General features: G+C 45.8%; 1 protein-coding gene across 1 annotated transcript in view; it reads left to right on the top strand.

Moving 5' to 3' along the window:
- KCNMB4 (potassium calcium-activated channel subfamily M regulatory beta subunit 4) overlaps positions 1 to 16,996 on the top strand; it is a 51,586-nt gene that overhangs the window by 21,817 nt on the left and 12,773 nt on the right. Inside the window, exon 2 of the mRNA XM_004429410.3 lies at positions 1,413 to 1,540. Within this exon, the coding sequence (XP_004429467.1) occupies positions 1,413 to 1,540 (128 nt within the window). The remainder of the gene's footprint in view (positions 1 to 1,412; positions 1,541 to 16,996) is intronic.

Genomic DNA, 16,996 nt, shown 5'->3' with positions numbered 1-16,996 from the left:
ATTACCGGGCATAGTCCTAAGTGTGAAGATACAGAAAAGAAAAAACAGTGGCCCTTGTCCCAACTGCCAGCAAACTGGGGCGGCGGACGTGAAGCAGACAAGTGTGACACTGTGATTCCAGCTGGGACAGCACAAGAGCGGCTCCTGTGGCAGCACTAGGAACGAGAAGGAGAAGGCTCCCCCAGCAGGTGACGCCAGGACGCCCCCAGAGGAAGGAGGTGAAGGGGGAAGGGCCTTCGCTAGAGGAGACAGAGCAGCACGTGCCGGGCGGTGGATGTGCCAGCACTTGGCAGATCGGGGGTGAGTGCTTTTCTACGGTGGCCTCCCGGGCTCCAGTGAGGACAAGGGCAGGAAGTGTGAGGAGCTTCGTACATCACGCTCAAGTTTGTATTTGACCAGAAAATCGTGGGAAGACCAGAAAATCATATGCTCTAAAATAATGTGACTCAAATTACACTTTAAAGCTAATGGGCTTTATTCTGTTCCTTACTATCGGACAGCTTGGTAAAACATCTGAGAGTGGAATGTGATAAAATCGCCAGAGGCTAGTTCCAGTCGTGGAGCTGACAGCAATCTCAATCTCCCCATCTGTAGAGTAGAGACCATTTGGGGTCGTTGTGAGAAGTGCAGGAGCTGAGGCCCGTGGAGCATTTATCACAGAGTCTGCGTTTTGTAACACCCAGTAACTAAGCTGGCATCTCTTCTCGCCATCATCATCATCATCATCAAAGACTGAACTGGAGAAGATGGACCAGAATGCTCAGGGTTAATTTAACATCTAGAGTTACCAGCAGTCTTCTGATTCTGCTGAATCTAAATTGCTGACAGTAATTGAGGCTCTTCAGAGAGAACTGCGTTGTCAGAGGCAGGGTAGGAAAAGGCATCAGTTAGCAAAATGCGTTGAGTATGGACTCGAGAGGAAGTTTTCTGCTGATTTTGTTGTCTAAGAGAATGTATGAAGAGAAAACTGGAGTTTCGATGGCTGAGAGCAGTGTCCGAGGAGAGCCATGCGCTAGTTGAAGGTGGAAGAGGAAATAGCAGGGTCCATTAGAAATTGGGGATAAAAATTAACTTTTTTTTTTTTACCTCCCTCTGTTGATTGGCAGGCCCTCAAAAAGAAAGTATATTATGCTTTCAATTCTTATTAGATAGTAACTAATTGTTTATAAAATGTCCTTATACTGTAATGACTGAAAGTTCTTTGCTGTATTTTTGTTATTGGAATATTTTCTGTAATTGTGCCAAGTTGGAAATTTGAGATATAGTTTAGCAATTTCAATTTGGTGATATTAAAAATTAGGTAGGTAAGAATTAGATCTATCTGAATAATTCCATCTTTCCATTTAAAAAAATGGACTATATTTCAGTATTTTATAGAATAGTGGGTTATTCTCTGTGTTCTGTTTTGTCAGTGCTCCTATATCCCTCCCTGTAAGAGAGAAAATCAGAAGAACCTGGAAAGTGTCATGAATTGGCAGCAGTACTGGAAAGAAGAGATCGGTTCCCAGCCATTTACTTGCTATTTTAACCAGTTTCAAAGGTAAGCCGGTATTTACCTGTGTGTACTAAAATTGTCTGAGCCTCTGTGGTTTATTACATTAATAAATCGTAGGTGGTGCCCAGTTGAGAAAGCATCTGACATGGAGATCATCTCAGCTCTTTCTAGCATGTCGTTGAGGAAGGCCCTTCCTGCCCTACAGCGGGGGAGGCACGTAGAGAGTTGCAGGCCAGGAAAAGAGGGAACTGGAGTCACAGAGCTCACCGTCAGGACACAGTAAGAAAATGTCTTAGGTAGAAACATTGCTACTAGTAGTGTTCGCTGAGAATTACAGATTAACGCACATGAACTAGACAACGTGCAGATTTGTCAGCATTTCCATCAGCATCAGATCTTTTCTTTCCTTTTCCTCCCTGTTCTGACGAAGTGTCGATACAGTGAGTTCACACCATTAAAGTCTGACTTAGAGAGAACTCACGTGATACCACATGACAGCTGCTCCTTGGACTGGCACACCTCAGGACCCACCAGACCAACCACAGGGACGTGTTCATGTAGCGTGCATGGGTGTGCACAGCTCCTTCTGCATACCCCCTCGTGGACGCCCCGCAGTTACCCCCAGCCTCCTCTCCCCCATCCCTCTCTTGGTGAGTGGCACCATTATCCACACGTCGACCTGGTCCAGGGACCTTGGCATAATTCTTCCTTCACTTTTCCCCGTCACGCTCTATAACCTAATCACCATCTCGCTGATTTTACCCCTAGAGGACTCTCCTCCGCCTTCCCTCCGCACCGTCCTCTTCAGGTCCACGTTACGTCCCAGCTCCATTAAGTCGGAGTCTTCTGCGTCCACACTGCCCCGCTCTGAGTGTTCTGCCTGCTGCCGCCAAGGCAGTCTTTCTCAACGGGAGTGTAATCGTGTTACTCCTCACGGTTTTCAGAGTAAGTCCAAGCCTCTTGGCTTGGCCTGTGTGTTAGGTACTATTGCTGTGTAACAAGGCACCCGACATCTAGTGCTTACCACGACGACTTATTAATCCGTGTGATTCTCTGGGTGACTGGGCGGTTCACCTGCTGGTCTCTCCTGGGCTCAGGCGCCGTCAGATGGCGGCTGGAATAGCCGCATGCTCCAAGATGGCCTCGTCCCTCACACGTCCAGCCCTGGTCCTGGCTCGGCTGAAGCACCTTAGTTCTCCTCCGCTGGCCTCCCATCCTCCAGTCGGCTGCATTGCCTTCCTTGCGACGTGCAGCCTCAGGACAGCGTTTCCGGAGCACTGGGCCTTGGCTCTGGAGCTCTCGTGACATCCCTTCTGACACTTTCACAGCACGAGTCGGGAAGCCAGCCCGATCCATGGGTGTAGAATTAGAATTTATTGGGGGAAATGGATGCTTATGCAGATATAAATGTGACTCCATTAGCTAGAAAGGAAAGGGGGGAAGACGTTGCATGGGGGGTGGCTGTGATAAAGAAGCTAAGACTTGGCGATGTAAGGTATGTTAGGTACATAGGCTGTGTAATGAGGAGTGGGGAGTTTGTAAGCTGGAAAAGTAGCCTGGGGCTAGATTTCTGAAGGGTCATAAATGCCACACTAAGGAGATGGTCTTAGTCATATGGGCAACGAAAATTCCTGAAAAGTTTTTTTTTTTAAACCAAAGATTGACCTGAGTAGATCTCTGACGTAGGAAGTAACAGTGTTGAACGTGTCCTGGAGGGGAGATGAGCTACAGGTGGGGGCTCCAGCTCAGTGATAGAGAGGTAAGGAGAATCTTGAGTGAAAAATTAACAGTGTGAGTGGCTCCTGTGGGCCAACCATGTGGAGAGCATTTTGTTTAGATCACCAAATTTCTTATAATAGTTCTAAGTACCAGCCCCATTTAACAGAGGAGGAAACCGAGTCTTAAAGTTGAGTACCTTGCCCCGTGCACATGGCCGTTAAGTGAACAGGCTGGAATGGAGCTAGTCTGATTCCTGAAGGTCCTCTCTGAGCCACCCACTGGTCCTGAAGAAGCGTTTTGAAGCCAGATGAGAGCAGTGTCGTGGAGGGAGCTGGCAGAGGGTGTGGCAGGAAGACCTTCCAGAGTTACTGTCAATGGAACTCGATGACAAGGTAAGTGATGAGTGACTTGAGAGCAGGACAGCCCAGCTCCGACTGTGCTGAATTCGAGGGACTCCTGAGAAGTCCAGAAGATGCTCGAGAGACTTGTAGCTCAGGAGGAAGAGGCGAGGGCCAGTGTTCCACAGATCTGGGAGCCACTGGCACACAAGCTGTGGTGGAAGCGAAGAGAAAGATGCATCCAGGCCTCTCACGGCAGGAAGAGATGTTGGCAGAATCTTGGGATCGTCTACATTTAAGTCATAGGGAGAAGGAGACGGAGAAGGGCAGATGCCAAGAGGACACTCGGAGAAGAGTGGGAGGGGAATGCTTTGAGGAGAAAGGGGTAATCAGGAGGGACCACTGAGAAGTCGTCCGTCGTGGCAGTTAGAAGTCTGGAGGGATCTTTGTGAAAACAGCTTAGGTACCCTCTTAGAGCATAGGGTTAGAAATCATTTTATATTGTCCCGAGGTAAGAATGGGAAGGCGTTAATAAGCCCAGACTACTCTTTCAAGGAATTTGCCATGACTGGAAAAAGAGTTTGGGGAGGAGGGGAGGAATGGATACAGAGAAACGGGCCTGCTACAGACTAAAACGCTGAGGAAGAGAGAAACGTTGACTAGAGATAGTAAATAAGGCAAAAATGGAACACGCCCTGAAGAAAATGAGAGAGGAAGAAATGAAAAGGTTGAGGAGGAGAGATGTTTCCTGTAGCAGGGAATACGCAGCAGGGAATACGAACCAGTCAAGACAGTTCAATTCTGTGCCCACCGCTGTCAGAACCGGGTGATCCCTTGAGCTCACTGCCGGGGCCGGGAGCTGGTTTCAGAATACGGGTGAGCTGGAGCCCGCAGTCAGAAGCAGACAGGGCCCCTCCCACAGGCTGTCCTGACCAGCTGGTGGTCATCCTAATAAACTGCCCGTCTCTCCCCACTCAGACACCAGGTCTCTAAAGGCGCCCTCCCCCAAACACAGCTGCCTCCTCTTAGGGCATGAATTCTGTGTGTCCTCAGTACCCACAAGAAGGACGGTTCCTCCGGAGGAGTGAGGACTGTCTGAGAAGAGCCAACCCTACTCTGTAGCCGATTGTGTTGGCTCTAGCAGCAGTACATCCAAGCCCATGTACCTCCTTCAGAACGGATCCCCGTCCCCTCCCCGTCGTCTCACTGTCCCGTTCCCAGACGGTCGAGTGTGGACAGAGTGGGGGTGGCCTGTTACAGCCAGCAGCTCTCACATCGTGATGTGAAGTGGCTCCGGGAAAACAGAAGTTTGGAGTTTGGCTCTTTTACTGTGACATATGTGAGAGGGAACAAGTGTGCTGGTTGGAGGTGTGAAAAGTGGCGGATCCCTGGTGCTGTCTACTCCGAGTACACTTTTACTCCTGCTAAATATGAAATAAAATGGGCTTACTGTAGAGGCTCCCAGATGCTCTCGGGAAGATGAACTTTATATTTAAAGTAACCTTTAGATTTCACGCAATGCGGGAAATTAGGGAGAATAGTTACCAAGACGTTTCCATTTTCAAGAAAAGGATGTTATCTTCAAAATCTAAGAGAAGGATTATTGGAGTCCCAGCCTTCCACTGCTTAAGCCTTATTTAGGAGACTATCCTCCAGAGCAGAATCTGCAGTGGCCAGAGCAGCCACACGGCCGTGCTGCCAGGGGTCCCTGTGTGGTCACCGGTCCCGCCCCCGAGGAGGAGCTGCTGTGGCGGCTTCACACCCAGGGCCTGGCGGAGCTGGCAGTGGCTGCCCCCATTCACCGTCTTCCGTAAACCTCTCGGCTCTTGGCCTCCCTCAGCCTTGGGGCTCACTGTCTCCTTCCCACGTGCAGATTTCTTCTTTGCACTTGTTTACGTAGGTAATGTCACACTTAGCCTCCTTGCACCATTGTTTTCTCTTAGCCTTTCCCGGGCTCGTCCTTTCTCAGCAAATCCCAACCATGCCCTCTGACCATTCTTGCCAAGTACACCTTGAAATCCTCATTCCACTGCAGAAACTCCCTAGCCGCAGTCTTTTCAGACAGTGCTTCACCTTTGCCTTACCTGGCTCCCCTGAGGAGGGCCCGTCCCTGGAAGATGGTGGCTCTTCCCGAAGTTCCCTTTGGATCTAGGGCCGGGAGGAGTCATCAGTGTTTATTTTCTGAACTTTTCCTCTTATGGAGAGTATGGTGTTTTTCATGCAGGTTTACCTTTTAATATTTTACTTTATCCTCCTGAGTGGATAGCAGTTCACAGAGTGGGCAGAGTAGGCTTACACACGCACACACGCATGCGATCGTCAGATGAACAGACCCGGCCACGCCGCCTGTCCGTCCCGCACTCACCCGGTTCAGGCCCCACCACTTCTCTGGGCTGTTGACGTGGCCCTCGGCTGGCCTTCAGCCTTGGCCTTCCTCCCGTCTGTCGCCCACATGACGCTAGTTTTTGTTTCGCTTTCTTTAAGCCTCTGTTTGGTCTTGTCGCCGTCCTTGATTAAACTTTTCTGCCTTCTTATTGTTTGTAGGATAAAGACCAGGCCTCCCAATTTCAGCTTCAACTTCTGCTGTTTAATTATGCGCCAGTCATGGGGAAACAAAAACAGAACATCAGGAAAAAAACCTGACACTGTCCCTCCTCCATGGAGCTTACAGTCCATTGTGATGTCATTAGATACACAAAGTAGGGAAAGAGTAGATGGAAAAGCTGAGGTGCTATGAGGGATTATGACAAGGGGGAGAGTTTTGAAGTCCTGTCTGAGTAAATCCTAATTAGGTGGAGACCAGAAGAGTCAAGAGTTAGCTGGGTAAAAAGTGCGGGGACAGTATTTCAGAACAAGACACCACCATGTGCAAGGGTCCTGAGGCAGGAAAGAGGTTGGTGAGTTTTAGGACCTGAAAGGCCGGCGTGGCGGGAGTCTGTGAGTGAGGGAGAGAGGTGATGTTGACATGGGAGGGCAATGAGGCACTGGATTCTCTTACGTGCAGTGAGCAGCCAGGGATGAGTTCTGACACGGGCGTGGTGATGTGATCTGAGTTAAATGTTTTAACTTTACTCCCGCTGTCGTGACTGTCTGTTTCTCCTGCACAGTGTGTCCTTCCTCCTGCCCCTCTCTCTTCCCCCAGGGGACACCTTCACCTTTTCCCACTTGTAGGAATTAGCATACCACAGCAGTCACGGGAGGAGCCCTGGAACCAGCCGCTGTCCAGGGTGTGTGGTCATCAGTGTGTTACTTTAACCCGTCTGTGTCTCAATTCCCTTCGTAGAAGAGGAAATAGTAAGGTTATTGCGAGGTTATCAATGAGATGGCATGTGCCTAACCCAGAGTAACTCCTATAAACATGTTTTCGTTACTATTTCTCTTACTATTAGTAAGATTTCCCCCAGTGTCACCGTGTAGCCGGCTCTCACCTTCCCGGGTGTAATTCATTACTTCCTCCTTTGCGCCCCACACTGCCACGTCGCCTTCAGCACTGTTACAGTGTTGGTTGAGTGGGTGCCTCTCTCCTTTTGAGGTTATGAATCCCTAAGGGCAGCGACCACGTGGCCTCAGGCGTCTGGGTTTACATTTCTCCTCTATACTTATTAACTGTGCCGTCTTGGGTAGACTGTGCAACTTCTTGGTCTTGGTCTCTTCATCCATAAGATGAAGATAATGTTATCCATCTTCAGGGTGTTTTTGGTAAGGATGGTAGTAGTGACTACTTACTAAACGGATGTGTTTACTTTCCTGCCCTATAAATTTCTAACAACTAGGGTAGAAACAGCTAATCGATGAATAGCTTGTCTGAGTGAGGTGTTGAATGAATAATTAATAGAGATTCTATTAATGAGTAAAGCAATAGAACACCAAATAACTAAAAAGAAGAGATTCTACTGTTAAATAAAATATATTGGACTTCTGATACTGAATTGATATATTCTAATTTTTAAGTTCATTCAAAGTATGTTTGCCCTGTAGTCTATATTTTCAAATTAAATTTACCTGTAACATTTTAGAGAGAGATGAACACAACGGCCTGAGCTAAAATTGAGCAGAGTGCTCTTTAGAACACAGTTTGAAAGCCAATAAAACAGAAGATTAAAAGCAACCAATTGGAAAATGACTACTCGCTCACCTAGGGCTTCGTTTTCTTATCTATGAAATTTGATAGACTGATAGATTAAAGGGTATCTAAGATTCCTTAAACTCTCACATTTTATGGTTTTGTGATTCTCTGATTCTGAAGGCTTGTACAGTGACAACAGCTTAAGTTGCTGGATGAAATCCTGCTGGTGAAAGAGAAGGAAAATGAGCGGAGATCTAAATGGCTAACAGTCTGGAGCCATTAACGGAGGAGCAGACAGGCCTCCTACCGCAACAATAATTGAGTTTCATAACGACGACACTGAGTCATCAAAAAAGGTTAAATTTGGTTCAACATACTCTCCTTAAAAGGCAAGGACACGTGTAATGCATTTTTAGAAAGATTTTTACCAACGATATTTTAACATTTTTATTAGTCTTTATTCAACTTAAAAGGTTAAACTTCAATTATTTGGAAAATTCACGTACATGAATACCTACTTCCTCTCCTTGAAATAAACAATATCATTCTAGGGGCTACAAAGATCTTCCTGCCACAAAACAGCTTATCACTCTTCTATCACGGTGCTACCCTTCTCTGTGTCCAGGATTTCGCCATAAAATTACCACCATGTCAGTCATGGCCTCTTTCGTTGAGTCAATGAGCATTTATTAATCGCCTGCTGTGTACCAGGCAGCAGTGGTCAAAGATGCTAAGACTTTGTCTCTGTCTTCAGGGAACTCTCTGACTAGTACAAAAGAATAAAAAGCTGGAAAGCAGAGTGGTAGGTGCTATAGTGACAGAGGTGTATATACATATATGGTGCCGGGACCTACTTGGATGGTGATGAGGAGTGGAGAGAGGAAGCTTGAATTGAATTTTAAAGAGTGAGTAGGAATTTTCCAGATAAATGCAGGCTAGGGAAAGGGCTTTCAGGGGAAATAATAGCATGTTCAAAAGTATTAAGATTTGAAATATCATGCACAACTGGAAGAAATGTAAGGAGCTTCATATTCTTGGGACGTGCATTTAGGGGAAAAGTGTAGACGACCCAGAAGAGGCTGAATCAGATAGCACTGTGCTTTGAGGCCATGCTAAGGGTTTTAGACTTTATTCTATGTGCAGTGGGGGAGTGACTGTCACATTTGTGTTTTGGAAAGGCCAGTCTGGTGGCTGCATGGAGCACAGACTGGATATAACCCACAGTTGGAGGAAAAGGGAGCGATTTGGAGATTGTCGCACCAGTCTAGACAAGGAGTGAAAAGGGCTTGGGTGAAGGCAGAATTGGTGGAGGAAGAAGGGAGGGAAGGGACATGAGAGTTTAAGGAAGTGGAATCCACGGGCGTAGAGATGTGGGTTAAGAAGAGGATGCAATGGGGTGACTCTAGCCTTCTTTCGTGGGTGACTGTGTTGGAAGTCACGTCAACTGGGGGGTTCTGGGAAAGCTTTGGCCTCCCTGATGTAAGTACCACCGCCTGTTTCCACTGCGTTTGTCCTGGCAGAAAAGTGGATGGATGTGGCTTGATACCAGGAGTGCAGAAGGCATCGTGCAACTTTGAAGTGACGGCGTAAGGATGGACCACACACAGTGAGAAGAGTAGAGCAAACAGATAGAAAGAGCCAGCTTCCCACATGTCATAGAGCAGCCACCCCTCCTGGCCTGCCTGCCTCTGGGTGTCTCGTTCTGTGAGGCAGACAACACTTACATGCTTCTATACGTGCCTCTGATTGCATTTTAACCAATACAGCAAAAAATAATTGGTCAAATTTAAGTGATTTTCACAATGTCTTTGCATTTGTTTTTGACTTATGAAGCCCTAAAAACGGATTTCTTTTAATATATGTTGAATTCAATTCTTCCATTGGCTTCTAAGTTTCCCTTTCTTTTCTTTATAGGGCAAATGACTAAAGAAAAAACTTCATGTTTACTGCCAGACTTCTTAGGATACAAATGGGAAAACAAAGTGTATATAAAGATGAACAAATTCCATAGGGAAATTTTATTGACTTTTGGATGAATTATTAGATACTAACCTTGATATTTGGTATAAATTTAATTTTTAATAGAGCTTTTTACTTTGTTTTCTATTTACTCTGAAAAATATTTCTTATAATCTATCATTAAATAAGAGACTGCTTCTGTAGTTAATTTTTAAAAGAACATATTGGCTTTCTCTTTAGACATTGAGTCCAATGATTTCTTGAGTCTTAAAAAACAAAACAGTGAATCTGGAATCTTACCCAAATTGAGTCTTTTCTGAATACATTTGTGTCTGGTTCCATATTAAGAGAGATTACATCAGCATTGAAAGCTCTCTTTGGTCTCAAAATCTGTACTTTTTAAAAAAAGCAGTGATTGCTGTGGCTTCTCCAGGATGCTATGGAATGCGTGTGGGATTCGTTCCAGTGTTCTTCCAAGTCTCACATCCAAATGGCCGTACGTTACGGATATGACATAAATTTGAGGCTCTGTTTTCTGATGGCTGTTCAAAGTGTTTTTATGCTTGCAAATTAATCTCCTAACAGCTTTTATCATCAGGGCAATAAAGTTAAGAGTTTGATGTTATTAAATCACTCTTCATTTAAGATAGTTCATGCAACCCTCCAACTAAACCTCGAGGGAACGTGGCAGGAAAAGCACGAGAACCTCAGGACAAGCAGGTCGCGGAGTGCGGCGTCCTCGGAGGGCGGCATGCAGGCCAGGGCTGCGTCGGGAGACTGCAGTTCTACCCACAGCTCTCTTCGTGACTCAGTGTGTGACCTTGGGCTACTTTCTGAAGACCCGCCTCGGTTCCGTCTTAGATAAAATGGGGCCAGAATTAGCCTCTGACTCTGGAAGAGGGCGTCACGTCCGGGAGCCGCCTCCAGCCACACTCCACCAAAGGGATCCCTGCCACGGAACTGTTGGAGAGTGTTGTCATTCTCTACTTGAACAACTCTGGTGACAATGGACAGCGCCTCCACTTCCAAACATTTTTAGTTGTCAGTAATTCATTTTGGGAAATGTCTAGACTGAGCACACTTGTAGAGACAGAAAGCAGATGAGAGGTTACCAGGGACTGGGGTCGGGAAATGGGGGCTATTGCTTAATGGTTACAGAGTTTCCGTTTGGGGTGATGAGAAAGTTTTGGAAATAGATAATGGTGATGGTCACACAACATTGAGAATGTAATTAGTGCCATTAACTTTTGTACTTAAAATGGCTAAAATGGCAAATTTTGTATTGTATATATTTTACCACAGTAAAAACATTTTCATCTTGGTCAGTGCTATGGTCTCAGTAGGAAGGTAGACCGTATATCTGAGTTTTACAGAAGAGGCAACAGCTTTGAGGTCAGGTTCTGAACCCGAGTCCTTGCCTGCAGACCGTGGGTGTTCACCAGTCCACACTGCATTCTGCTGGGAGCAGACTTGTTCTCACTGTTGGCGATGCCCTTCCTCCTGTGTTTTGAGCTGGCCTGTGCAGGGGAGGGCAGGACATGTTTGCTGCCACTGTTCAATCTGGAGACTAAACTCTGTTAATGAGGCCTGACCTGGCATTATTATTTTGGCAGCTGCAGCACACTGTTGAGTCACACAGAACTTATAATTAATTAAACTTCCTCCCCCCTCATCTGTTTTATACATGCTGCTCTTAAAGCAGGTTCCCCCCATTCCTAAACTTGAGAATGGTGCTCTGGATTTAAATGCAAGAATTTAAAATATATCCCTACATAAATACATACTGTTGCTTTTTTGCTGATTGTTCCATTCTCATGATTATTTTGAATCTCGATTCTGGCGTGCTTCATATTTGTTATTTCTTCCATCGTAAAATGTTATCCTAATTGTAAATCAAAATGACTTCAATCTCGTCATCCAAGTTATTGACAAAAACGCTGAGACGGACTGGGTCACAGACAGAGACCCGACTGTTTCACCAATGACCTTCCTCTGGTCTTACCTAATAATAGCCAACACCTTCTCATAGTGTTTGCTCTGTTCCAGAAACTGTTTAAGTGGTTTATACATCGAACCTCATTGAATCTGCACGACACCCCCACAAGAGGTTATTCTCATAATCCTCATTTTGTACGTGAGGGGACGAAGCATAGAGAGGTTAAGGAACTTGCCGGAATCACACAGCAGGCAAGTGGCAGAAGCAGGATTCACACCCATGCTCTCCACTCCAGCGTCCGTGCTCTTAAGCTCGGCTGTGTTGCCACCGACCTCACCAGGATGCCAGCCCCTGCGGGGCAGGGTAACACGAGGGGCTCTACTCACTCTCATCAGGGGGCTTGCTCCCGTAACGTTCCTTACATGGACCGCTGGGGGCAAAAGAGTCTGAAATGCCAGACCCAAGGACCAGGGCCTTTGCACGTGCTGTCTGCTCCCAAGGGTCCTGGCTCTAGACTCCTCCTCTTCTTTTGTGTCTGCTCAAGGGATGTGTCGTCTTTACCTCCCCAGGCCCACGTCCATGCTCCTGCTCTTGTGTTACGTTGTGTTTTGAGTCGTAGTTCAACAAAGCAAACAACACACATTTACAGGCTCCAGGGCAGGTGAGGGGCACAGACACGAGCTGCAGTGTCCCCGCCTCGAGTGTACAGCTGGCGGGTGAGGGCCCACGCCAGCGCCGTCCAGTGCCTGCACGTGCAGGGCTCTGCGAGTGCTCACAGTGGAGCGGGAGAGCTGAGCACCGGGAAGGTCATCCGTGCTCAGACGTGCGTCTGTGAACTGTTTGTGTGCTTGAGATCAGGAGGGGACTAATGCTGCCCATCATGCTGTTTCCTCTGAAACTGTAGGATGTAGCCCGCCCCCGTGTGTTTTGGTCAGCTCAGGCCAGGGTATGCTGTGGTGACAACCTGAAAACCTTGGTGGCTCATGACAGCGAGAGTCTATTTCCTGCGTACAGGACACGTCTGTCCTGAGGCACACGCAGCTCAGCCCCCTGCCATTGTCTGTGCCAGACCCCGGCTGAAGGGGTGGCCCCCGTCTGGGACGTGGCGGAGGAAAAGAAAACAAATTTCCCTAGGAATACCCATGCCTACAGTTTTTAGTGATTTTCAAACTCTTTATCATGTTTAGTCCGACAATCTGGTGGCTATTTACATGTGTTTTCTTGAATTTTGAATATCACGTGCTACCAGGGTAAAGTTAAGTTACTGGCACATTCAAGAGAAGCTTTAAGATTGACCGATAGGGTCTTTTTAATTACTCAAGTTTAAAAAATTCTATTATTGTACCATAAGTCTTCACTTTAATTGTTGTGTATATTTCTCCATAAAGCTTTTGTTCTCCAAACATCTATTTATAAGCAACTTATCAGGAAAAGAACTTCACAATTAATTCAGCTAGTTTCACTGTGCAGAAGCATTTCAATATCTGTTCCATGCACTTTCACCGAGAGAAGTCACTGCTCCACAGGCTACAACAAACCCGAAAGTGAAGCTCTTGTTCCTGTGCTCCTTACTGTGTGATTCAGGGGTTGAGAGGAGGGATTAGTTGCCAGCCTTGATGGAAGCACTAGCCTGTTTCTATCTTCCTACAGGCAGCGGCAAAGTATATATGCTCTGCTGATTGTTTAATTAAAAAAATAACTGTTTGGTGCATAATATATTATAATGAAATGGATTTTTAACAATTGGGTTTTTAACATTCTAGAATAACAATATTATAATAGGAGGTAGCCTTGTTTCTTTCAAGCTTTCGTAATAATCCAAAAGATATACAATTCACTTTTCTCCACCCAGGATACATTTTTCAGATCCTTTCTTCAGAGCTGCCAAAGCAATAGAGCCATGCTGATGGGAGAGGTGTGTAAAAGAAAATAAATGTGACTGGTTAATTTTTCTTCATTGAGGATCTAATTACAGGGAATTGGACCTAACCGAATCAGACATTAATGGTGATTTCCTGAGACTAAGTTGTGGCATGAATTACTGTGGAAGGAGTTACAGGATCTTTTTCAGAGGTTTGGAAAAAACAGGACTTCTGTTCACCTGCTTGGGCTAATTTGGTGTTGGCTCCACGTGGTGGTGGCAGCACCTCCTCGCGTGCTCAGTCTGAACTGTGACGTGTGTAGGATCGCGGTGTTGGCAGCTTCTCGAGGAGGGTGAAGCGCTGAAGCCCGGGCAGGTGAGCTGAAGGAACAGGAACCACCAGTGATGGTCGTGACACACACGTGGGTTGGTTGGACGGGCTAGAGAGAGAATTTAAAATAGCTAAGCAGGAAGAAAAGAAAAGAAATTTTGTAATGACAAAAAGAGTAGTTAAACATGATCACTTTCTCTTGGAAATTATCTGAAAATAGTTGGCAGAATCAGCAAAAACACAAGCAAATACACATGACTGTTTATGCAAATACATCTATGGTATTTGCAATTTCAAACAAATATATGTGGCTTTGAAAGAATTCCCATGAGTCTGAGATCCTGCTCCCCCTCCCCCCAAGATGTGCTGCACTGAGACTGTGGCGCTGGATGTTCATTCCCTTCTCATTCCGCTGACATTTTCTGTGCTCTCACTTCCAGCTTACCTCAGCCTCACAGTGTGGTGCTCTCCTAGGTGTGGGAACCGCTGGAAAAGGTCCAGGCTTTGAGGAGTTGGGCGGACCCGCCTAGATCACTGCTCTTTGTGGGGTATTTGCATTTGAGCCACCGGGGTGAGTGAACCTCATGGCTCTGCCCGTACTTTAATTTTAGCCGCCAAGGAGCTCTTGCCATCTTGATTTTATATGGAAAGTCATGGGGAAAATGTTTCTCGACCTCTTTTAAATGCCACATTTCAGCTGCACACGGCATGCCCAGTGTTGTTCAGATGGTAGGAAGATATGTTGACATTTGGGGGGGATTCCTTACTTGCCTCATTTCCTTGAGAACCAAATTTTGGAGCTCCTGCCAGCCTCACAGACACCAGTGGAGTCCCTGCTCGGGGGCATATTTTGGGCACATCGGTGTATTTGTCATTTTCTCCCTGGAAACGGTTTCTCACGCCCACGTTGCAAGTGTGTGATCTGTGATTATATCTCCTGCTGGTTTTTGGCATCGTTGTTGCCTGGAGTGAGGGCTGGGAACAAGATTCAGCTTAGGGAAATGATGTAAAATGTGGTTTTAAGTGATCCTTCCAAAGAGTCTCTTTCTACGTGTGCAGTTACTCTGCTGGGTGCACCCTGTGACTTCCTTCCTGGAACACTGGAGCAGGTGTGAACGCCAGGATCTCAGACTCATGGCATTGGATGGACCTAGAAGACACCAGGTCAACTCTTTAAGCCCTTGGATATCATCTCATGTAATTTCAAAGGGAGCCTCTACCCTGTTTTTGAAGATTTTGAGAAAAAGGCACATCATAACTTTGCTCGGTGATTATCCTCTGGTGTTTGCAGCCTTTTCTATAAGAAGAGCTTCTCTTTCTGCTCTGGTATTGGGGGCCGTGTTGTTCTGTCTCTGTCAGGGAGGGGAATGCTGGGACGTCCTGATGTAATTCCCTGTTTCTCGTCCCTGGCAGCCCTGGCTTGTTAGGAAGTCCCTTTCATATCATCGTATTCTGAGATTACAACACTCACCTTCGATGTTTAAGAATTAGCTCCTCTCAATAAGGAACTGAAAAACAGAAGGGCATTTCCAGCATTAACATCTGTTATTTCCATTTCTGAGGATTTTTCTCCAGGAGTAGGCATTGCTGAGAAAGAAAATGGGTTCTGAGACACTTCCTGTGGAAACATAATGGCCCACCCTTAAACTTCCCCACTTTGCGCTAAAATCTGACTTAATGATACGTTACTGATCTTCAAATATGAGGAAAATAAGTGTATGGAAGAATGCAAGTGTTGAAATAGTAGAATGGGTTGGATAGAAATTGTAAAACTGTTTTTATAAAGTAGAAGTAAAAGGATCAGAAATCAGTAGTATTAAAGTGATGTGAGGTTCTGATCAAACTATACACTTATTACCTCTGAATTTCCCTGTGTGGAAATTCTACCTCAGTTTTTAAATTCAGAATTTAAAAAATCATTTGAAGGATAGTTAATGGAGCAAAAGTTCAGGAAGGTCAAACTTATGATGCAGCATAGGGTTGCGGTTAAATTAATGTGGAAATTACTAGTGACGTGTTGTTTCATGCTAGATCTGAGTAAAGAGGAATCGAGACTCTTTGGACACATTGATAAGGACTCAAGTTGAAAGGAGACAGTGAAGACGTGTCACTGAGACAAAAAGGGAATCCCATGGAAGAAAAGGTGGCGATTCCTTAGGGAGGATTGCAATGGAGTGTCGTATTAAAATGTGCGGAGTTCTGTTAACGATGTGGTGAGGAACCTTGGAGTCGTGGGTCTAGGTGGGCAGAGCAGATGTAGGAGGGTGGTGTGGGTGAGGGAAGGAGGAGGTTCTGCCCTGGGGCAGGTGTGCTTTGTACATCAATGCCTTTGTCATAAAAGGGCAAATGTTGAAAAAAGAATGAAAAGAGTAAGCATGTTTTATAACTCAGATGGGGATAATAGAAAGGTGTTTATTATCTAGTTTTTTAAAACGCTTCTACTGATGATTTAATTCTGAATGACTAATTGGGGAAAGGCATAGAAAGCTTGTGTTGGTGAAGAATTGAGTATAATATAGGACAGCAGTTCATGGTAGTGTGGTTGCCCCCAAAGATGTCCACATCCTAATCCCGTGGATTTATGTTACCTTATATGGTATCAGGGACCTTGGAGATGAGATTTAGTAAGGGATCCTGAGATGGAAGGTTAGGCCCGAATGTTATCCCAGGGCCTTCATAAGAGGGAGATAGGAGATCGAGGAGTAGTGGATGTGACAATGGAAGCAAGAGGTTGGAGTGATGCCAAGAAGGTCTCATGAACCAGGGAATGTAGGAAACTTCTACAAGCTGGAAAAGGCAAGGAAAGAGATTCTCCTCTGGAGCCTCCAGGAGGAACAGCCCTGCCGACACCTTCATTTTATCCCAGTGCCTCAGATTTCAGACTTCTGACCTCCAGAACCAGAAGAGAATAGATGTGTGTGTTTTAAGCCACTAAGTGTGTTATAGCAGCAGTAGAAAACTACAGGTAGTAAATAGTTCTAGGTGTTGACTTTTGCAATGAATGTGTGAGCTTTTCTTCAATTCTAAGCTTTGAAAATTCCACAAATTTTCAAAGATTCTGGTTCTGTGTTGTTACATTCTGTGGGTTGACAAATTCATTTCTCCAAGTTAGGAAACTTGGACTTGATTTGAGGCTGTGATGGAAAAACTCAGTTCAGTCTCCCTCCTGTGTGTCTGCTTTACTCCTCACACAAAACATTTCACTTCTGACACTTCTGGTCACCAAAGGTGTGGCAGTTTTTGACCCACACCAGGCAATTCTCAGCAGCACCAGCGGGGTGTCCTGCACTA

Source organism: Ceratotherium simum, chromosome 17, assembly GCF_057802395.1.
Source record: "Ceratotherium simum simum isolate JZ-2026a chromosome 17, ASM5780239v1, whole genome shotgun sequence".
Classification (NCBI taxonomy): Eukaryota; Metazoa; Chordata; class Mammalia; order Perissodactyla; family Rhinocerotidae; genus Ceratotherium; species Ceratotherium simum.
Note: the sequence above shows the minus strand (reverse complement) of the source record. Positions and strands in the feature narration are given on the sequence as shown.